The sequence below is a fragment of the Bufo bufo genome, chromosome 1, assembly GCF_905171765.1.
Source record: "Bufo bufo chromosome 1, aBufBuf1.1, whole genome shotgun sequence".
Taxonomy (NCBI): Eukaryota; Metazoa; Chordata; class Amphibia; order Anura; family Bufonidae; genus Bufo; species Bufo bufo.
The window spans coordinates 778,206,065-778,230,349 of record NC_053389.1 but is presented as its reverse complement, the minus strand read 5'-3'; the positions used below and the strand labels follow the sequence as shown (position 1 = coordinate 778,230,349).

Sequence of the window (24,285 nt, the reverse complement as noted above, 5' to 3'; positions counted from 1 at the left end):
CTTTTAGAGTATTGTAGTCCCCCCATTCTAGTTATTACTTTAGTTGCCCTCCTCTGAACCCTCTCCAGCTCTGCCATGTCTGCCTTGTTCACAGGAGCCCAGAACTGTACACAGTACTCCATGTGTGGTCTGACTAATGATTTGTAAAGTGGCAGGACTATGTTCTCATCACGGACATCTAGGCCCCTTTTGACACAACCCATTATCTTATTGGCCTTGGCAGCAGCTGCCTGAGACTGGTTTCTACAGTTTAATTTGCTAGTCCACTAAAATTCCTTTTCCATATCAGTGTTAACCAGTGTTTTTCCATTTAGTATGTACTGGTGACTTGTATTATTCCTTCCCATGTGCATAACCTTACATTTGTCAGTGTTAAGATAATATAAAGAGTATGGTGGCTCTCTATCGCCTATAACTATGAATGGGTGCTACTAAGCCTAATGACTCACCCAGTCAAAAAGATTAATAATGTATACAGAGAGGCTGAGCACTCTCCCAATGGACCACACAAAGACTATTCAAAAATTATTAGATTTATTACACCAATATATAGATCTAAAAACAAAATAACAATAAAACAAAATATACAATGAAAATACACATTAAGAATAATATTAAAATTGTTCAAATTGTTCAGATAAAAAGCATAAATACTTAAATAGCGGTCAGATTCGGCGGTACCTGTTTGTAGCAGTTCAGCAGGTGCAGTGTGAATGATGTAGCCCTCCGTGTAGAGATTCTTTGGTAAAGAGGTTGATTACAGCTCTGTCACTTCAAGGGTTTAAATGGTTTGAATATTCGCTATGTGCCATAAGAGTCCATCAGGGTGAAAAGGGGTCGATTCAAATCGTTAGAATCAGGACGTCCATCAGCTGATGTGCGGGTCTTTTTGCCTATATTATCCTTTTGTCTACCACCGCTATTTAAGTATTTATGCTTTTTATCTGAACAATTTGAACAATTTTAATATTATTCTTAATTAATGTGTATTTTCATTGTATATTTTGTTTTATTGTTATTTTGTTTTTAGATCTATATATTGGTGTAATAAATCTAATAATTTTTGAATAGTCTTTGTGTGGTCCATTGGGAGAGTGCTCAGCCTCTCTGTATACATTTGTCAGTGTTAAACCTCATCTGCCACTTCTCTGACCAAGCTTCCAATCTATCCAGATCCCTTTGTAGCAGCATAATGTCCACTGTAGTGTATATATATATATATATATATATATATATACAGTACAGACCAAAAGTTTGGACACACCTTCTTATTCAAAGAGTTTTCTTTATTTTCAGGACTATGAAAATTGTCGATTCACACTGAAGCCATCAAAACTATGAATTAACACATGTGGAATTATAAACATAACAAACAAGTGTAAAACAACTGAAAATATGTCATATTCTAGGTTCTTCAAAGTACCCACCTTTTGCTTTGATTACTGCTTTGCACACTCTTGGCATTCTCTTGATGAGCTTCAAGAGGTAGTCCCCTGAAATAGTTTTCACTTCACAGGTGTGCCCTGTCAGGTTTAATAAGTGGGATTTCTTGCCTTATAAATGGGGTTGGGACCATCAGTTGCGTTGAGGAGAAGTCAGGTGGATACACAGCTGATAGTCCTACTGAATAGACTGTTAGAATTTGTATTATGGCAAGAAAAAAGCAGCTAAGTAAAGAAAAACGAGTGGCCATCATTACTTTAAGAAATGAAGGTCAGTCAGTCAGCTGAAAAATTGGGAAAACTTTGAAAGTAAGGGCTATTTGACCATGAAGGAGAGTGATGGAGTGCTGCGCCAGATGACCTGGCCTCCACAGTCACCGGACCTGAACCCAATCGAGATGGTTTGGGGTGAGCTGGACCGCAGAGTGAAGGCAAAAGGGCCAACAAGTGCTAAGCATCTCTGGGAACTCCTTCAAGACTGTTGGAAGACCATTTCAGACGATTACCTCTTGAAGCTCATCAAGAGAATGCCAAGAGTGTGCAAAACAGTAATCAAAGCAAAAGGTGGCTACTTTGAATAACCTAGAATATGACATATTTTCAGTTGTTTCACACTTGTTTGTTATGTATATAATTCATGTGTTAATTCATAGTTTTGATGCCTTCATAGTCATGAAAATAAAGAAAACTCTTTGAATGAGAAGGTGTGTCCAAACTTTTGGTCTGTACTGCATATATATATATATATATATATATACAGTATACTGTCCTGTTCCGTGTTAATTACTTTACACAGTTTAGTGTCATCTGCAAAAATTGATATTTTACTATGAAAGCCTTCTAAAAGATTATTAATAAATATATTAAAGAGTATAGGGCCCAATACTGACCCCTGTGGTACCCCACTAGTGACGGTGACCCAATCTGCATGTGTACCATTAATAACCACCCTCTGTTTTCTATCACTGAGCCAGTTACTTACCCACATACAGATGTTTTCTCCTAGTCCAAGAATTCTCATTTTATATACTAACCTTTCATGTGGTACAGTGTCAAATGCTTTGGAAAAGTCCAGATGTATGACATCCATTGATTCGCCGTGGTCAAGTCTAGAACTTACCTCCTCATAGAAACGGATTAAATTAGTTTGACATGACCAATTGCTCATGAAAACATGCTGATATGGCATCATTTGCTTATTTTCATTGAGGTACTCCAAAATAGCATCACTTAGACAACCTTCAAACAGTTTACCCACGACAGATGTTAAACTCACCAGTTTATAGTTTCTGGGCTCTGTTTTTGGGTCCCTTTTTGAATATTGGCACCACATTTGGTGCCAAAAGATCCAAAATGTAAAATTAAGAAAACAGATACAAATAAAACCTTTGGTTATTGTCTTCCATCACTCAATGTGTCCTTGAGTTTTCCCCTTTCAGAATCCCATCACCTTATAATTCTTGGCCATCGTGACCCCTCGGAGGGTCCATATGGAGAATTTGCACATACAGTGCCACCACAACCTTAAATCCACCAGAGTCACCGTGTGTGGCTTTCCTACATACAAAATAAAACCTCCTTGATGAGTGTGATATTCAGAGAAGAATCATTTTTTAGGGGGGTGGAGATTTATCCTTCTTTGTTCTGAATCCAGATGTTACATATTCCTAAGATTCACACTATGACATACTTACCAACACTCATTTTGATAAATTCAGAGCATTTAAACCCATGGCTCAAAAGAACTAGGGGTGGGGGAGGCTTGTCTACGTATGAACCATTCTCCACCTGGGACAACCAGAATTTGCCAGGATTGTCTCTTAAAATGACAAACAGTCCCTGACAATTCAGGACTGTTGGTAGCTATGTTCTGACCCATATTTACCTTTATGTACAAGATTTTTCTATAATAAAAGACGTAGGAGGAGCTGTCACTTTCTAAGTGAATTAGAGGTATGCAAACAGCGCAGCACAGCGAGCTCCTGAGTTACCGAAACCGCACAGCACAGACCGCTCAGCTGTTTCCGTAGTTCTGGCCACCCCTGACTGCTGCTTACAAGGATCATGCCGATATCAGCCATCAAAACTGGCAGTGGAAATAACACTTTAAGCTCCAGAGGCCTAATAGAAAATCTGTACGGGGCCAGACCTACTGTACTTTACCATGTGCTCTTCCCTGTAGCTCTGCCCCTAAAGGACTTGCTACGAAGGAGATCTATGGTGATCAGGTGAAAAGAACTGGCTATGACATATATAGGGGTGCACATACTTTTCCTGCACAGGGGATCTGAATGTTATTGTGTACTGTAAATACTATTACCCCCAATATCCTATGTGCCCAGTCACCCCTTTTAAGATCCTCAACATCACTTTAACCACTATTTCCTTTCTCATTGCAGAAAAAAATCAATTGGTCCAAGCTCCTTTCCTTCCTTGGAGATTTGGTGAAATTTATAGTTACTGCCATCAGCTTTCTTGCCAATCTTATTGTAGTCATGGAATGGATAAAAGGACCTGATGACCGTGAAACGGAGGGATCATTTGAGATCATAGATCTACATGGAAACGAGTATTCTGGTGGTTGGCGTGTGAGATAACATCTGGCAGTAATATAACTAATCTGGAAATCTAATGCTGTAGAGGAGAATGATACATTATCATTTTCTTTCAAATAATCGTTTTTAGTGTGTTTTCATTTAGTCCAGAACCAACTTCCAGCCCTGTCATCTCCAACTGTATGGGCTAGTGGGCGAGAAAATAACATCTTAAGAAGATGACATAGAAACATAGAATGTGTCGGCAGATAAGAACCATTTGGCCCATCTAGTCTGCCCAATATACTGAATACTATGGATAGCCCCTGGCCCTATCTTATATGAAGGATGGCCTTATGCCTATCCCATGCATGCTTAAACACCTTCACTGTATTTTCAGCTACCACTTCTGCAGGAAGGCTATTCCATGCATCCACTACTCTCTCAGTAAAGTAATACTTCCTGATATTACTTTTAAACCTTTGCCCCTCTAATTTAAAACTATGTCCTCTTGTAGCTGTTTTCTTCTTTTAAATATTCTCTCCTCTTTTACCTTGTTGATTCCCTAAAGTTTCTATCATATCCCCTCTGTCTCGTCTTTCTTCCAAGCTATACATGTTAAGGTCCTTTAATCTTTCCTGGTAAGTTTTATCCTGCAATCCATGTACCAGTTTAGTAGCTCTTCTCTGAACTCTCTCCAAAGGATCAATATCCTTCTGGAGATATGGTCTCCAGTACTGCGCACAATACTCCAAATGAGCTCTCACTAGTGCTCTGTAGAGCGGCATGAGCACCTCCCTCTTTCTACTGGTAATGCCTCTCCCTATACACCCAAGCATTCTGCTAGCATTTCCTGCTGCTCTATGACATTGTCTGCCTACCTTTAAGTCTTCTGAAATAATGACCCCTAAATCCCTTTCCTCAGACACTGAGGTTAGGACTGTATCACTGATTTTATATTCTGCTCTTGGGTTTTTACGCCCCAGGTGCATTATCTTGTAATTATCAACATTCAATTTTAGTTGCCAGATTTTTGACCATTCCTCTACTTTTCCTAAATCCTTTTCCATTTGGTGTATCCCTCCAGGAACATCAACCCTGTTACAAATCTTTGTGTCATCAGCAAAAAGACACCTTACCATCGAGGCCTTCTGCAATTTCACTGATAAAGATATTAAACAATATGGGTCCCAGAACGGATCCCTGAGGTACCCCACTGGTAACAAGACCATGGTCTGAATATACTCCTTTGACTACAAACTAAGAAGACAGGTTGGCATTAGCAGGAGCTGCTCAACCCACATGCAGTTGTGCATATATATAGGGGAGCAGATCCTGCACTTGTGGCCCGTTGCTAATGGCAATCCCCAGCAAAATGCATACGGTGGAGGATGCCCGCGGCGAACCACAAGGCCTTATGCTCCTGTAATTTGCCCACTGGCTCCTGGTATCGCACCTGTATTTGTTATTGTTTTGTTATATTGTTATATTAATTACAACATCCGCACTTGTTACCTTGTGTAGGATGTCTATTGTGGTACTTGTGGTTCGCCGCGGGCATCCTCCATCGTATGCATTTTGCTGGGGATTGCCATTAGCAACGGGCCACAAGTGCAGGATCTGCTCCCCTATATATATGCACAACTGCATGTGGGTTTGAGCAGCTCCTGCTAATGCCAACCTGTCTTCTTAGTTTGTATATATAGAGATTCCTGGAGGTGTATAAACTCCAATTTAAATGTTCCTGTTTTCCATCTACAGGTCACATTTAGGTGCACCTGTGAAGCCTCGGCTATATCAGCCAGTCTTGAGTGGGACTCGCAGACTCCTCCCTCCTCCCATTGGAAGCATGGCTACATGCTGGAGGTAACTGGTGAGCTGTTTGTGAGTCGGCCTTATGCTCCTGTAATTTGCCCACTGGCTCCTGGTATCGCCCATACGGCTCAGGTAGGAGAGTGTTAGGTCCCGGGCTACTTGAGAAACCTTGGCGTGGTGCCCGGGCTTAGACATGTTCTACACCGTAGGACATGTTGACTAATCTCTCAATTTTAAAATCAATTTGAGGGTTTAGGTAGATTGCAGAGTGCACCTGTATTTGTTATTGTTTTGTTATATCCTTTGACTACAACCCTCTGTTGTCTGTCCCTCAGCCACTGCCTAATCAATTCAACAATATGGGAGTCCAAGCCCAAAGACTGCAATTTATTGATAAGCCTTCTATGTGGGACAGTATCAAAATCCTTACTAAAGTCTAGATAAGCGATGTCTACTGCACCTCCGCCATCTATTATTTTAGTCACCCAATCAAAAAAATCAATAGCATGTCATATATTAAGATTACATCCACATTATGTGAAATACAATAAATCAGCTCAAAAAAAGAAATGCTCCTACTCTGGAGTGTTACACTTATTTTTTTGTGCTACTCTTTTTATTTCTAAAAACAGTAGCACACTAGTCCATAGGTCATGTGTGGTTTTGAAGTTTAGCCCTATTCAGATAAGTGAAGCAGAGCAAAATGTACACTGTACCAGTGGGTTTAATATCGGAACCACAGTAATGTAAGTCATGAACAGCATCTTGTCCTGTTACAGAGAAAGTTGCAATTCTGCTTTCTTTCTTTCTTTCTTTTTTACCACATCTTACTTGTTCTTGAGATTTGCCGTTTGATGGCTTGTAGGACATTTTTGTTTCTTAAACTGTACACCAATGGGTTTAAGATAGGAGCAACGACAATGTACAGCATAGATAGCAATTTGTCCTGTTCTTGAGAAAACTCAGTCTCTGGTTTCATATTAAGGCTGAGAGAGGTCAAACAAAATAATAAAACAACTGTAAGATGAGAAGAGCAACTTGAGAAAGCCTTGTGCCTTCCTGACTTTGAATGTATCTTCAGAATTGTAGATATAATGTATATATAAGAAACCAGAATAAGTATAAATGGGAAGAACCCTAATAAAACACCATCTACAGTTATCAAAATCCCAATGCTAGTTGCATCACTGCGGGAGAGCTGAAGTATTGATTTCATGTGGCAAAAGAAATGGTTGATCTCTCGAGAGCTGGAGAAGGATAAATGAGATATTAGCAGAGCATACATTATTGCATTGAACACGCCAAGATTACAACAGAATGCGGCTAAAATTAAGCATGTCCTGTGGTTCATAATAAGCCTATAGTGTAGAGGAATACAAATGGCCACATATCGGTCATAGGCCATACACACAAGTAAGAAAAACTCAGTTCCAATGCAAAAAACATAGAAAAATACTTGTGTGAAGCATCCTGTGTTGGATATACTAGTGTTTCCTGTGATTGTGATCAGTATTAACTTTGGTAAGATAGCCGAAACATATATAATATCCAGGACTGTGAGGTTGCATAGAAAAAAATACATGGGTGTATGCAGCTGGGGGGTCAGACATACGATGATGTTAACGAGAACATTTTCAAGTACACAAAGCAAATACAGTGTCAATAGGCTAATGAAAATCAACAGCTCCACATTTTCATAATTGGTAAATGCCAAGAGGTGGAAGTCCATGTACATTGAGGAGTAATTTCCATGCATAATTATGAAATGAAAAAAAGCTAAAGATTTTGAACGGTATATTATTAACTTCGCCCTCAAAGCATTACAGTTTATCACTGCAAAAAAGAGACAGCACATCAGACCATATTATGCATTGCAAGAATGACTTTTTATCCGGCCAAAAGCCACCATTACTGCCGGAAGGCGGCTGGATCCCCATCGGATCCCAATGCAGTCAATGGGGATGCAGCAGTGTGCAGCATTATCCAGATACGGTGCACTCCAGCAGGCTGTTTCTCTGCCGGAGTTCGCAATGGAGGTGTGAACATAGCCTAAAGTTGAGCAAAATGGATGATTTCAACCAAAGTGAATGTTACCGTAGCTTATTTAAATTAAACTACGACCGATGACGGACCATGATCATCTGGAAAGCAGTCAGCCACGTTTAATATTTTCATTCAGAGAAAGATTATCCATGAAATAAAGGTCTTTCATTAAAAGCATGTTCCCAGAAAGATTTACCATCTATCGCCCAGTTAAATTAAACATGTATGGGCCGTCTGAACAATTGTAGCAGCCAATATGGACTAAAATGTGTATGGCAGTGTCTGCGAGCTGAATGTTAATATTAGAAATGAGCGAATCAAAGCTGACGAAGTGGAATTCGATCCGAATGTCAGGAAAAATTTGATTTGCAACGAATGCGTGGTAACGAACCGCAATTTTCCTAAAATGGCGGTTACACGTGTGAAGACTGAGGACATGGGGCAAGGAACTCTGGGAAGGTGGTATCTCCAGATTGACATGCCTGCATGCAGCCAATCAGCAGCCAGCCACCTGGGATGTCACTGCCCTATAAATACTGTGGCCATCTTACAATCAGACATTTTCCAGCATCCAGAGTGCAGGGACAAATGTGTAAAGGCGCTAGGGACAGCAATTGGAAAAGCCTCTATGTTTAAAAAAAAAAAAAAGGATTTCTAAGTGCAGGGAAAGGATAGGGAGGAATCATTTCACAGCATCTTAGAGACGTCAGAAGGCGCTAGGGACATTGATAGGAAAGTGATTTACAAGTGCAGGGAAAGATTTTTTGGGGATCCAAATAGTCATTAGACAGCTCTGTCTTTCCAGCAATTAGTTATTGGGCTGCAAGTGTTATGTTGAAAAGCCTTTAGTGGCTTATATCTTGGTATCTTATTCTGTACGACAAGAAAAATATATACACATTTCACTTCTGCAATTATTTCTGTTGAAAGCGTATAGGGGCGTATTTCAGTACAACAAGAAAAATATATACTCACTGCACTGTTGCAGTTATTTCTGGTGAAAGTGTATAGGGGCGTAGTTCTGCACAACAAGAAAAATATATTCTCAGTTCACTTCTGCAGTTATTTCTGTTGAAAGTGTATAGGGGCATATTACAGTAAAAAAAGAAAAATATATACCCACTGCACTGTTGCAGTTATTTCTGGTGAAAGCGTATAGGGGCGTATTTCAGTCCAACAAGAAAAATATATTCTCAGTTTACTTCTGCAGTTAGTTCTGTTGAAAGCGTATAGGGGCGCATTACAGTAAAAAAAGAAAAATATATACATACTGCACTGTTGCAGTTATTTCTGGTGAAAGCATATAGGGGCGTATTTCAGTCGAACAAGAAAGATGTATACGCACTGCACTGTTGGAGTTATTTCTAGTGAAAGCGTATAGTGACCTATTTCAGTCCAACAAGTAAAATATATTCTCAGTTCACTTCTACAGTTATTTGTGTTGAAAGCGTATAGGGGCGTATTACAGTTAAAAAAGAAAAATATATACGCATTTCACTGGTGCACTTATTTGTGGCAAAAGCATTCAGTGGCCTATTTCTGTACAGAAAGAAAAATATATACGCACTTCACTAGTGCATTTATTTCTGGTGAAAACGTTTACTGACCTATTTCAGTACAAAAAGAAAAATATATTCTCAGTTCACGTCGGCGGTTATACAGTATGTGTTGAAACATGGCTGGGAGTCAGCAGGGTGGTAGCAGAGGGAGATCAGGAGCCAAACGTGCCCGTGGTAGAGCACCTGCTTCGCAGCAGCCTACCTACCCGGGAAGTAGTGGTGCAGGGATTCCTGGAAGTAGCGGCGGTAGCAGTCAGTCAGTGCAGCAGTTATATATGTTATTTTGTATTTCAGTACAAAAATAAATATACATTCTCAGTTTACGTCGGCGGCGGTTATATGTCTTGAAAGCGTTTAGTGGCCTATTTCAGTACAAAAAGAAAAATCCATTCTCAGTTCATGTCGGCGGAGGTTATATGTGTTGAAAGCATTTAGTGGCCTATTTCAATACAAAAAGAAAAATACATTCTCAGTTCACATTCTCAGGTCAGCGCTGCGGTTATATACGGTAAAATCTCCATGATGTCTCCATGATAATTCTGCAGCGTGGAGGCCCCGTGTGGCTTCTGCACACTTTCAAAATAATCCTTCAGTGGAGAAAATGACCATGACCTTCCCAGGAGCTGCTGTCGGGAGCAGCGGTTCATTTCTTAGACGTCCGTATAGTGCAGGGGAATCCGTAAACCCTTTGCATCTCCGTGCTCCGTTATAAAATGTTTTTTGAAATATTTTGGTGGAAAAATTAATTTTATTCAGCGTTGAGCACTGCACTTATATGCGGTAAAATCTTTTGCGAATTATTTAGGTGGAAAAACTAATTTCATTCAGCGTTCAGCGCCACACCAACAATTTGACAAAAGAGACCGGTTTCTTCTGGCTACCTTCCTCAGCTAGTATTCTGATGCTGTTACCCACCTGATGCCACACATCTGATGCCAAGTGCTCCATCTTTCACCCACCATCTTCAGCGGGTACTGGTATTGCCACCCACCTCCACAGTATGTTACCTTGCCACTCTGTGGCCTCCTGATGCTGCCGCCATCTCCAGACTCTGTCATTGTGCCGCTCTGTGGTCTCCTCATGCTACCGCCACCTGTAGACTCGGTCGTTGTGCCGCTCGGTGGCCTCCTCATACTGCTCCCACCTCCACACCCTGTTATTGGGCCACTTTGTGGTCTCCTCATGCTGCTTTCACCTCACCACTATGTCATAGTTCCACTCTGTGGACTTCTCATACTGTTCCCACCCTCCCTACTTCATGACTGTTCCACTATTTTGGCTTTTAGCCTAGCTAACATCATCATTTATTTGACACTTCTTCTGATCTGTCAGAAGGAAGGAAAAATGAGAGGCACAATGGATCCTGTCTGTATAGCAGCTTTAACCACCTCAGGACCGCCGTACGCAGGATTGCGTCTTTGCGGCGGCCCTGCTCTTCTGGGTGGACGCGCCGGTGCGTCCTCTCGCGAGACGCGAGATTTCCTGTGAACGCGCGCACACAGGCGCGCGCGCTCACAGGAACGGAAGGTAAGAGAGTTGATCTCCAGCCTGCCAGCGGCGATCGTTCGCTGGCAGGCTGGAGATGTGTTTTTTTTAACCCCTAACAGGTATATTAGACGCTGTTTTGATAACAGCGTCTAATATACCTGCTACCTGGTCCTCTGGTGGTCCCCTTTGTTTGGATCGACCACCAGAGGACACAGGTAGCTCAGTAAAGTCCCACCAAGCACCACTACACCCCCCCCCGTCACTTATTAACCCCTTATTAGCCCCTGATCACCCCATATAGACTCCCTGATCACCCCCCTGTCATTGATTACACCCCTGTCATTGATCAACCCCCTGTAAAGCTCCATTCAGATGTCCGCATGATTTTTACGGATCCACTGATGGATGGATCGGATCCGCAAAACGCATACGGGCGTCTGAATGAAGCCTTACAGGGGCGTGATCAATGACTGTGGTGATCACCCCATATAGACTCCCTGATCACCCCCCTGTCATTGATTACCCCCCTGTCATTGATCACCCCCCCCCTGTCATTGATCACCCCCTGTAAAGCTCCATTCAGATGTCCGCATGATTTTTACGGATGCACTGATAGATGGATCGGATCCGCAAAATGCATCCGGACGTCTGAATGAAGCCTTACAGGGGCATGATCAATGACTGTGGTTATCACCCCATATAGACTCCCTGATCACCCCCCTGTCATTGATCACCCCCCTGTAAAGCTCCATTCAGATGTCCGCATGATTTTTACGGATGCACTGATAGATGGATCGGATCCGCAAAACGCATCCGGACGTCTGAATGAAGCCTTACAGGGGCGTGATCAATGACTGTGGTGATCACCCCATATAGACTCCCTGATCACCCCCCTGTCATTGATTACACCCCTGTCATTGATCACCCCCCTGTAAAGCTCCATTCAGACGTCCGCATGATTTTTACGGATCCACTGATAGATGGATCGGATCCGCAAAACGCATCCGGACGTCTGAATGAAGCCTTACAGGGGCATGATCAATGACTGTGGTGATCACCCCATATAGACTCCCTGATCACCCCCCTGTCATTGATTACCCCCCTGTAAAGCTCCATTCAGATGTCCGCATGATTTTTACGGATGCACTGATAGATGGATCGGATCCGCAAAACGCATCCGGACGTCTGAATGAAGCCTTACAGGGGCGTGATCAATGACTGTGGTGATCACCCCATATAGACTCCCTGATCACCCCCCTGTCATTGATTACACCCCTGTCATTGATCACCCCCCTGTAAAGCTCCATTCAGACGTCCTCATGATTTTTACGGATCCACTGATAGATGGATCGGATCCGCAAAACGCATCCGGACGTCTGAATGAAGCCTTACAGGGGCGTGATCAATGACTGTGGTGATCACCCCATATAGACTCCCTGATCACCCCCCTGTCATTGATTACACCCCTGTCATTGATCACCCCCCTGTAAAGCTCCATTCAGACGTCCGCATGATTTTTACGGATCCACTGATAGATGGATCGGATCCGCAAAACGCATCCGGACGTCTGAATGAAGCCTTACAGGGGCATGATCAATGACTGTGGTGATCACCCCATATAGACTCCCTGATCACCCCCCTGTCATTGATTACCCCCCTGTAAAGCTCCATTCAGATGTCCGCATGATTTTTACGGATGCACTGATAGATGGATCGGATCCGCAAAACGCATCCGGACGTCTGAATGAAGCCTTACAGGGGCGTGATCAATGACTGTGGTGATCACCCCATATAGACTCCCTGATCACCCCCCTGTCATTGATTACACCCCTGTCATTGATCACCCCCCTGTAAAGCTCCATTCAGACGTCCGCATGATTTTTACGGATCCACTGATAGATGGATCGGATCCGCAAAACGCATCCGGACGTCTGAATGAAGCCTTACAGGGGCATGATCAATGACTGTGGTGATCACCCCATATAGACTCCCTGATCACCCCCCTGTCATTGATCACCCCCCTGTCATTGATCACCCCTCTGTAAGGCTCCATTCAGACATTTTTTTGGCCCAAGTTAGCGGAATTTTTATTTATTTTTCTTACAAAGTCTCATATTCCACTAACTTGTGTCAAAAAATAAAATCTCACATGAACTCACCATACCCCTCACGGAATCCAAATGCGTAAAATTTTTTAGACATGTATATTCCAGACTTCTTCTCACGCTTTAGGGCCCCTAGAATGCCAGGGCAGTATAAATACGCCACATGTGACCCCATTTCGGAAAGAAGACACCCCCAGGTATTCCGTGAGGGGCATATTGAGTCCATGAAAGATTGAAATTTTTGTCCCAAGTTAGCGGAACGGGAGACTTTGTGAGAAAAAAATAAAAAATATCAATTTCCGCTAACTTGTGCCAAAAAAAAAAAATTTCTATGAACTCGCCATGCCCCTCATTGAATACCTTGGGGTGTCTTCTTTCCAAAATGGGGTCACATGTGGGGTATTTATACTGCCCTGGCATTCTAGGGGCCCCAAAGCGTGAGAAGAAGTCTGGTATCCAAATGTCTAAAAATGCCCTCATAAAATGAATGTGGGCCCCTTTGCGCATCTAGGCTGCAAAAAAGTGTCACACATGTGGTATCGCCGTACTCAGGAGAAGTTGGGGAATGTGTTTTGGGGTGTCATTTTACATATACCCATGCTGGGTGAGAGAAATATCTTGGTCAAATGCCAACTTTGTATAAAAAAATGGGAAAAGTTGTCTTTTGCCAAGATATTTCTCTCACCCAGCAAGGGTATATGTAAAATGACACCCCAAAACACATTCCCCAACTTCTCCTGAATACGGCGATACCACATGTGTGACACTTTTTTGCAGCCTAGGTGGGCAAAGGGGCCCATATTCCAAAGAGCACCTTTAGGATTTCACAGGTCATTTACCTACCTAACACACATTAGGGCCCCTGGAAAATGCCAGGGCAGTATAACTACCACACAAGTGACCCCATTTTGGAAAGAAGACACCCCAAGGTATTCCGTGAGGGGCATGGCGAGTTCCTAGAATTTTTTATTTTTTGTCACAAGTTAGTGGAAAATGCTGATTTTTTTTTTTTTTTTTTTTTTTTTATACAAAGTCTCATATTCCACTAACTTGTGACAAAAAATAAAAACTTCCATGAACTCACTATGCCCATCAGCGAATACCTTGGGGTCTCTTCTTTCCAAAATGGGGTCACTTGTGGGGTAGTTATACTGCCCTGGCATTCTAGGGGCCCAAATGTGTGGTAAGGAGTTTGAAATCAAATTCTGTAAAAAATGACAAGTGAAATCCGAAAGGTGCTCTTTGGAATATGGGCCCCTTTGCCCACCTAGGCTGCAAAAAAGTGTCACACATCTGGTATCTCCGTACTCAGGAGAAGGTGGGGAATGTGTTTTGGGGTGTCATTTTATATATACCCATGCTGGGTGAGAGAAATATCTTGGCAAACGACAACTTTTCCCATTTTTTTATACAAAGTTGGCATTTGACCAAGATATTTATCTCACCCAGCATGGGTATATGTAAAAAGACACCCCAAAACACATTCCTCAACTTCTCCTGAATACAGAGATACCAGATGTGTGACACTTTTTTGCAGCCTAGGTGGGCAAAGGGGCCCATATGCCAAAGAGCACCTTTCGGATTTCACAGGTCAATTTTTACAGAATTTGATTTCAAACTCCTTACCACACATTTGGGCCCCTAGAATGCCAGGGCAGTATAACTACCCCACAAGTGACCCCATTTTGGAAAGAAGAGACCCCAAGGTATTCGCTGATGGGCATAGTGAGTTCATGGAAGTTTTTATTTTTTGTCACAAGTTAGTGGAATATGAGACTTTGTATGAAAAAAAAAAAAAAAAAAAAATCATCATTTTCCACTAACTTGTGACAAAAAATAAAAAATTCTAGGAACTCGCCATGCCCCTCACGGAATACCTTGGGGTGTCTTCTTTCCAAAATGGGGTCACTTGTGGGGTAGTTATACTGCCCTGGCATTCTAGGGGCCCAAATGTGTGGTAAGGAGTTTGAAATCAAATTCAGTAAAAAATGACAAGTGAAATCCGAAAGGTGCTCTTTGGAATATGGGCCCCTTTGCCCACCTAGGCTGCAAAAAAGTGTCACACATCTGGTATCTCCGTACTCAGGAGAAGGTGGGGAATGTGTTTTGGGGTGTCATTTTATATATACCCATGCTGGGTGAGAGAAATATCTTGGCAAAAGACAACTTTTCCCATTTTTTTATACAAAGTTGTCATTTGACCAAGATATTTATCTCACCCAGTATGGGTATATGTAAAAAGACACCCCAAAACACATTCCTCAACTTCTCCTGAGTACGGGGATACCAGATGTGTGACACTTTTTTGCAGCCTAGGTGGGCAAAGGGGCCCATATTCCAAAGAGCACCTTTCGGATTTCACAGGTCATTTTTTACTGAATTTGATTTCAAACTCCTTACCACACATTTGGGCCCCTAGAATGCCAGGGCAGTATAACTACCCCACAAGTGACCCCATTTTGGAAAGAAGAGACCCCAAGGTATTCGCTGATGGGCATAGTGAGTTCATAGAACTTTTTATTTTTTGTCACAAGTTAGTGGAATATGATACTTTGTAAGAAAAAAAAAAAAAAAAAAAAAAAATCATCATTTTCCGCTAACTTGTGACAAAAAATAAAAAGTTCTATGAACTCACTATGCCCATCAGCGAATACCTTAGGGTGTGTACTTTCAGAAATGGGGTCATTTGTGGGGTGTTTGTACTGTCTGGGCATTGTAGAACCTCAGGAAACATGACAGGTGCTCAGAAAGTCAGAGCTGCTGCAAAAAGCGGAAATTCACATTTTTGTACCATAGTTTGTAAACGCTATAACTTTTACCCAAACCATTTTTTTTCTACCCAAACATTTTTTTTTTATCAAAGACATGTAGAACTATAAATTTAGAGCAAAATTTCTATATGGATGTCGTTTTTTTTTGCAAAATTTTACAACTGAAAGTGAAAAATGTCATTTTTTTGCAAAAAAAATCGTTAAATTTTGATTAATAACAAAAAAAGTAAAAATGTCAGCAGCAATGAAATACCACCAAATGAAAGCTCTATTAGTGAGAAGAAAAGGAGGTAAAATTCATTTGGGTGGTAAGTTGCATGACCGAGCAATAAACGGTGAAAGTAGTGTAGGTCAGAAGTGTAAAAAGTGGCCTGGTCTTTCAGGGTGTTTAAGCACTGGGGGCTGAGGTGGTTAAGGCCTGTAGGGTCCCATCAGAATTTGCTTATGATTTGGTAGCCAAAAGCAGGAGTGGGTACAAAACACAGAAGACATGCAATTATTCCATTCACGTGTCATCTTTGTTTTTTTTTTGCCTTTAGCAATATTGATGGATTATTGAGCAAATGCTGACCGAGTGAAGGCAAATGCTTTACAGACAGGATCTGTTTTCTTCTGGGTAATTGTTCTGACGGATCAGAGAATGGGGAAAATTAATCAGTGACGTCAACACACAAACTTGCTGCCGACACCCTCTCCACTCTCTCCGGGGAAGCTCTACTTGTATAAGCGTTTAATAGAACAGGTTCTGTAGACATCTATGTGGAATCAGCTGACAAGGGTGTAAAAGGAGTGCGCTTCTTCTTAACGCTAACTTCTACCTGTAAGGCTGAGTTTTTTAACGTGATTCGCTGTTAATACATTCGGATCGAAGCAAATTTTTTCCGAAAAATTCGGCGAACTGGTAGTATCGAATTTTTGAAAGATTTGCTCATCTCTAGTTAATATGTATGGCCACCTTTAGAGGTTGCAACTCAATATGGACCATTGACAGAAGCCCCAGACTAGACACCAATAGTCTGCAAATCATCTTGAAGAAGAGATATAAGGAAAAATCGAACTCTTTCCTGGAAGATGGAATGCTTATAGAAAAGTAAACCTCTCAGGTTGACATGAAATATAATGCATTTTCAAACAAGTCTCATTAAAAAAATTTGAATACCAGACTCTAAGGGGTTGTCTTAATGGCAGCGGCGGGCTCTTCGCGATCAAATGGATGAGGTAGGTATGATTAAATGTATTTTATTTTTCTTATTTTACACTGTGTTAATACTGTCAGATGCCGCGATCAGCTATGAACGCGGTATCTGAGGGGTACAATGATGGGGGTCAGCGCAATCACCGCTCCCTGTCATTGCACCCACTACTTAAAAAGAAATGCACTTTATCACAAAGCAATTTTTTTATTTTTTATTTGGCGAAGCAGCCACAACAAATTTTTCAAGACTTTGCTCATCTCTAGTTAGAATAAAATTTGACACAAAATTTGATCAGATAAAAATAGTGGTAGTAGTAGTAGTAGTGTTAGTAGTGGTAGTAGTAGTATGAGTCAGTAGTGGTAGTAGTTAGCAATACTAGTATTAGTCGTGCGTGGTGATAGTGATCATGTGGTGTCTTTACGCTTGCCACAGGTCCTTGCCAGGGTTTTCTGATCAAGATGGAGCGGATGGCTTTGAGCATAATTTTGTTGCAAATTGAATTTTTCCTAAACTTCGGATTAAATTCTGCTTCAGATGCTTCCATTCACTCAACACTACTAATAATGTATTAGCATACTCCTATATGCTAACAAATTATGCTCTGTGTCTCTATGTCACAGGCTGTGGTTAGGACAAGGCCAGCATGCCTTATTGGAAGGATTACTAAATTTACAGTCCTGCGAATCTTTCTAGGTCCTCAGTGCTGACTTAAGAACGCTTACCCAGAATCCAATCAGATGACTGGGACCCAATTAGAGGGGGAAATAATTTTTTATCATGTTGTGATCACATACATACAGCGAAGAAGAGAAGTATTTGATCACCCTGCGATTTTGCAAGTTCTCCCACTTAGAAATCATGGAGGTCTTAAATTCACATTGTAGGTGCATTCCCACTCTGAGAGACAGAATTATTTTTTTAAATTCAGGAAATAACATTGTCTGATTTTCAAATAATGTATTTGTCTTGCACTACTGAACATAAGTGTTTGAACACCTGAGAAAATCTGTGTTAATATTTGGTACAAAAGCCTTTGTTTGCAATTACAGAGGTCAAACGTTTCCTGCAGTTCTTGACCATGTTTGCACACACTGCAACAGGGATTTTGGCCCACTCCTCCACACAGATCTCCTCTGTCAGGTTTCGGGCCTGTCGCTGAGGAACATGGAGTTTCAGCTCCCTCCAAAGATGTTCTATTGGATTTAGGTCTGGAGACTGGCTAGGCCACTCCAGAACCTTGATATGCTTCTTACGGAGCCACTCCTTGGTTATCCTGGCTGTATGCTTCGGTTCGTTGTCATGTTGGAAGACCCAGCCACGACCCATCTTCAATGCTCTGACTGAGGGAAGGAGGTTGTTGCTCAAAATCTCACAATAAATGGCCTCATTCATCCTCTCCTTAATACAGTGCAGTCGTCCTGTCCCCTTCACAGAAAAGCATCCCCAAAGCATGATGTTACCACCCCCATGCTTCACAGTAGGGATGGTGTTCTTGGGATGCAACTCATCCTTCTATTTCCTCCTAACACGAGTAAAGTTTAGATCAAAAAGTTCTACTTTGGTCTCATCTGACCACATGACTTTCTCCCATTCCTCCTCTGGATCATCAAGATGGTCATTGGCAAACTTCAGAAGGGCCTGGACATGTGATGACTTGAGCAGGGGAACCTTCCGTGCAATGCATGATTTGAAACCATAACGGCGTAGTGTTCTACCGACAGTGACCTTTGAAACTGTGGACCCAGCTCTCTTCATGTCATTGACCAGCTCCTCCCTTGTAGTTCTGGGCTAATTCCTCATCTTTCTTATCATTATTGATACCCCACGAGGTGAGATCTTGCATGGAGCCCCAGTCCGAGGGAGACTGACAGTTGTCTTTAGCCTCTAATTGCTCCAACAGTTGATCTATTTTCACCAAGCTGCTTGGCAATTGCCCCGTAGCCCTTTCCAGCCTTGTGGAGGTCCACAATTTTGTCTCTGGTGTCTTTTGACAGCTCTTTGGTCTTGCCCATGGTAGTAGTTGGCGTCTGACTGACTGTGGGGTGGTCAGGTGTCGTTAAAGAGCTCAGACAGGTGCTACTAAGTTAGATTAATGAGTGGAGTAGAGGTGGACTTTTTTAAGGTAGAGTAACATGTCTTTGAAAGCCAGAATTCTTGCTGTTTCTCAGGTGTTCAAATACTTATGTTCAGCAGTGCAAGACAAATAAATTCTTAAAAAATCATACAATGTGATTTCCTGAACTGGTAGCGAGGGTCTAATATGATCGAATGGTGACAATTCGGCTGTCCCTATGCAAGCGAGCATGCATCGGGCCATTTGCGCAAGTGACTCGAAGGGACTCCCTGCCTCCATCTCCACTGCATACTGTCACGGAGTGTCTGGGTCCTCTGCCTTGTCTTCCTCATCACCCTGTAGCTCTTCTGGCTGGTCCTGCTCCTCCTCTCCTGTCACCTGTGTAGAAAAAACACCCATTTCTCTACACATTGCTTGTGCTCGAATGTCCTCCTCTTTCTCCTCTACTTCAGCACCCACAGGGTTCATGTGGCCATGAAATGCAGTCGCCTCGTCTCCTGTCCCCTGGCCAGCCAGATTTAGCAGCGTCTGTTCCAGGACATGAATCAGTGGAATGACGTTTTTCAACCCGTAGTCCTGGCGACTGACAAATAAAGTGGCCTACTCCAAGGGCCCAGGCAAACGGCAGGTGTCACACATGAGCTGCCACTGGCTAACATCGAAGTTACACAGGGGAGTACCTCTGTCCGCTTGTATCATCAAGAAATCGTTTATGGCCTTTCTCTGTTCATATAATCGGTCCAACATATGGAGGGTGGAATTCCAACGGGTGGAAACGTTGCATATCAGCCTATGTTGGGAGACGCCGTTCTGCCGCTGCAGCTCAAGGAGGGTGTGGTTTGCGGTGTACGAGTGGCTGAAGTGCATGCAAAGTTTGATGGAGCACGTTCAGCTTCTGCACCGTTGGAGGAGTGCACGCATACTCTTGGCAATCGCTTCGGTGATCGATTGCTGACGGAATGCGTGATGAGGAGGAAGAAAAGGAAGAACAGGAGCATCAGGACCAGCAGATGATGGGAAGGACAGACAGCTCCCTTCAGCTGAGGTGGTAGAGCCTTGACTGCATGAAATTGGGTGCGTGACACTGGGTGATACAGCGGTTGCTGCGGCAGGCTGGACCACCACAACGGAGCCACGGTTCTCCCATGCCACTTAATGGTGACGTTGCATGTTTTGACGCAGGGCCGTGGCACACTGGCCACGCTTTAAGTTCTGCCCACAAATTTGAAAAATTGCCATGTTCAACTCCTCCGGCAGCCTAACAAAAAATTTCCACATGGCCGAGTATGGCATTTTCCCCCCAATACTCTGCGCTGACTGCCTGCTACCGCTGCCTCCGTGAACGCCTGCACCGCTACTTTCCGGGCTCCTGTGAGGTCACGCTGCCACCCTGCTGGCTCAGCCGCTGCCTCATGAGCAAGCTGCCACCCTCTTCTCCTTATGATGATGATGAAGCTCCTTCACTCGGCTCTCAAGTGCTATCGGCTACATCATCATTCGTTACTGGATAACAGCAATAAGGAAAGGACTGGCACTCACGTAAAGTAGCTTTTAAGATGCTTGATTTATTTTTCAGATACAAGTTGTCTTAAAAGCTACTTTACGTATGTGCCTTTCCTTATTGCTGTTATCCAGGACGCCAGCCCTTGGACACATGCACCACTACGCTACCACCAGAACCACAGTGCCGACCGGTAATTAATACACATCATCCGCTACTGTCTGCATATTACTGATGCCCCCTCAATGGTCTCAGGGTCAGGAGCCTGACCGCTCGCAACACCTGCTCCCACGCGACTCTCATCTTCATGGCAAGCGCCCGACTGTATAGGGAGGGTGCTCAGTGACTGATAGTCCTCCCCCTCTCCCCTTTTCCCCTTAGGGGCGTTTAGGGAGTCAGGCTCCGTCACGGTAATTGTTAAGTAGGTTGCAGATTACGGACATTAAGGGTTAATTCACTGGGCATTCTCCTTAGACAGGATGGGGGCGGTGCAGGAAATCCTGAAGGTCACATATACCTTCTCTCTGTTCTGGTCACTTCCTCTTGCAAGTGGAAGCAGATTGGCCCACCCGCCCATTGCGGTTATTCTTGGGAGGCAGGTCGAGGTGCACGGTTATGATCAGTTATGGATACTTGGTTATTCTGTTTTGTTTTTCTATTCATAAGAGTCCCCGCTGGGAGTCCAGCGGTTTGGATATCGCTCCAATGATTACAGCTTTTGAGAGCTGCGAATTCTGGTTGAGTTATGAAATCACAGCTGGCAGGATTTTAGTACAGCGGAGATATGCTAGTAGCAGATGGCGTACCTACCTTCTGGGAGTCCAGCGGTTGGCAGACCACTCTGATGATTACAGTTTAACTTGCCCGCTGGGAGTCCAGTGTTTGGCATACCGCTCTGATATTATGGGTTATTAAGGTTTGCCGCTTTAATAAAGAAGCTGTGGCCGATCACCACCCAGCAATAGTGACACAGTTGTCGGTGTCTTTTGTTATGGGTCAAGGTTGGGTAAAGGGGCCATGGGTGAGTTAAAGGTGGTACCACCTCCCCTGTTTCCCTGGATACCAGCAGTCCTACTTGCCGGGCTTCGGAGGAAGCGGTGGATGTCTCCTCCAGATCTTGGCTGGGCAGTAGCTGCTGACTTATCACGGTCTCTCCAGTGACAGAGGTTAAAATGCCTTAGAGACTGGCTGCATGTTAGGTTATCTGACAGCCTATCTGTTTTCACTTGTTGCAGTGTTGTTGTTGGTAATGACCACACCTGTCTCAGGTGTAGCTTGTGGTCATTACTGCTCCTCTATTTAATCTGGACTCACACTTCATACCATGTGGTGTGCTGGTGTGTGGTCCTCATCTGAGTTCCTGCTCACCCATTTTCTATTGAAGATAAATGTACTTCTCTTGGTATTTTGTTGCTCCCATTTGCTTGTTGTTTACTAGGCCTCAGGGAGACGCTGGTTTGTCCATCCTGGACATCTGTTGTCATTTTGGTGTTCCTCCCCTCTGTATACACTGTGACATGACTGTCCTCTAGTAGCTCGTCTTTGCTGAAAAGCCGAGCCGAGCCTATGGCATATAATACTTCTCGCGCTGAGGGAACTTTCAGGACAGGTGGGGGAACAGGGCCTTCTCCCGGGCCATGCCAACTAAGCGTCGTGCCACCCCACCTTCTTCTGCTGCCAGCCCACTGCCCGTTCCCTTCGAAGGACCTGTCACCTGTCTGACTGATATACTGTATAATAAAAGAATTAAATTTATATTAAATCTCTAGTTATCATCTCCACCATCTTTAAGATTCAGATGTCATCTGGGGGGTTCAAGGCTTTCCCCAGTTGTTCTTCTCATCTCATCGTGGTCTTATTATTTTGCTTAACATCTCTTTTCCTTAGGTATAGAAGGGTTAGTGGCTGCACCTATAGGAAACTGTGGTGTGGTGCTCTCCCCACAAGACTCAACCCTGTGTCACAGAAAGTAGATAAAAATGCAAGATATAGATGTGGGAGGCACTCGGTATCCGGGTTAAATGTATGTAGTCTGTGGAAATATTGAGAGGTTGGTGGTATAGGTGTGGTTTGTGTAGGTGTGGTTTGTGTTTTTGAAGTGGTATATAATGATCACACCATAAGTGTTGCTGAAAAAAAATAAAAATAAAATTATTGGTAATTAGAAAATTTGTTATAAAAATATATAATATATAAATATCGAAAAAAAAAAAAAATAATCGAAGAATATATAAAAATCAAATGTATTAGGACAAAGTTTGCACATTAAAGTCCTCAATTTAACATTTGTGTCCAGTAGGGGGAGCTGTTGCAGTTGCAGATGGTTACAGCGATTGCAGCCGGGAAAGATGGATATGCCGGATTCGCTGGAAGTGCCATGTAAGTACACATGTAGCAGGATCGACATATGAATAGTCTCTAAATTCGTAACTTTGTATCGATGCGGGTTAGGTATGTCGATAGAGTAAAATGAAATATGTTGCAAATATAAATATAAATATGCGGCTAAAAAAGGGGAGGAGCATAGACAGGTGCTCAATGTAGATGCACCCTATTAGTGTTACGTTACCCGTTCTGCTGCTGTATTTATTCGCCGCGCCTTGCTCTACCTGCTCTATCTTTGGAATATTCGTCTTTTTTATTTTACTCGAAAAATCGGCAATGTAATGATCGCGTAATATGCAAATATATTACGCAATCAATACAGGCGTGGGTCAAAAAGGAATATATAGCACTATAGAATATAGTGCTATATATTCGTATTTTAGAATATTCATCATTTTTTTTCCATCTGAAGTGAACACTGTTCACTTCAGATGGAAAAACATGACGAATATTCTAAAAAACGAATTTATAGCACTGTATCGAATATAGTGCCATATATTTGTTTTTTAGAATATTCGGCATTGACGAATATTCTAAAAAAAACTAATATATAGCACTATATTGAATTTAGTGCTATATATTTGTTTTTTAGAATATTCAAAATTTTTTCCCATCTGAAGTCATGATTCCTCCTTGCTTAAATTGCTTGACAAGCAACTTAAGTAGAGAGGAAACATAACTTCAGATGGAAATAAATGACGAATATTCTAATAAACGAATATACAGCACTATATTTAATATAGTTCTATATATTCCTTTTTGAACCACGCCTGTATTAATCGCGTAATATTCACATATTACGCGATCATTACATTGCCGATTTTTCGAGTAAAAAAAAGGACGAATATTCGAAAAATGAATACATAGCACCATATTCAAAATATTCGCAAATTTTCGAAGTTGCGATATTCGCAATAAATATTCGTAATTCGAATATTCACGCTCAACACTACTAGTAAAGACTTCCTTGTGCTGAAAAAATGATTTACAAATTCAGGGAAAGATTATTCATAGTGTAGGGAAAGGATAGGGAGGCATCATCTTCTACACTATAAAAGGAGAACAGGGTGCAATAGGAGAGTGTACAGCCTGGGTAATAGGAGCGATTCTATTACACCTTGCTGCACTAATTGTGGATCCAAATTAGTGTTATACTGCTGCTTTTAGGTTGTTTGCTCTATATGATACATCACTAATTCCAGCAAACCTTTCTTGTGATTGAGGTGCAAGTTCTGTGATACAGCCATTTACGGGGTGCATTATTAGAAAAAGATACATACGTCCTATTAGCCATTCTGCGTTGATTTTACATTGTTTTACTTTTTTTTGGGGGGGGGGGGGGGGATGACTAGGGGAAAAAAAGGAAAGAATA

At 42.4% G+C, this 24,285-nt stretch overlaps 1 protein-coding gene across 1 annotated transcript; it reads right to left on the bottom strand.

Annotated features, from left to right (window-relative positions):
* Positions 1-6,608: 6,608 nt before the first annotated feature.
* On the bottom strand, positions 6,609-7,547 carry LOC120988058 (olfactory receptor 5V1-like). The gene has a single exon (XM_040415922.1). It carries the CDS (start codon positions 7,545-7,547, stop codon positions 6,609-6,611), a length of 939 nt encoding a protein of 312 aa, XP_040271856.1.
* Positions 7,548-24,285: the final 16,738 nt, after the last annotated feature.

What these genes read in the sequence shown, in the direction of transcription:
- LOC120988058 (XM_040415922.1), bottom strand. Translation starts at nt 7,547, where the DNA reads ATGCATGGAAATTACTCCTCAATGTACATGGACTTCCACCTCTTGGCA.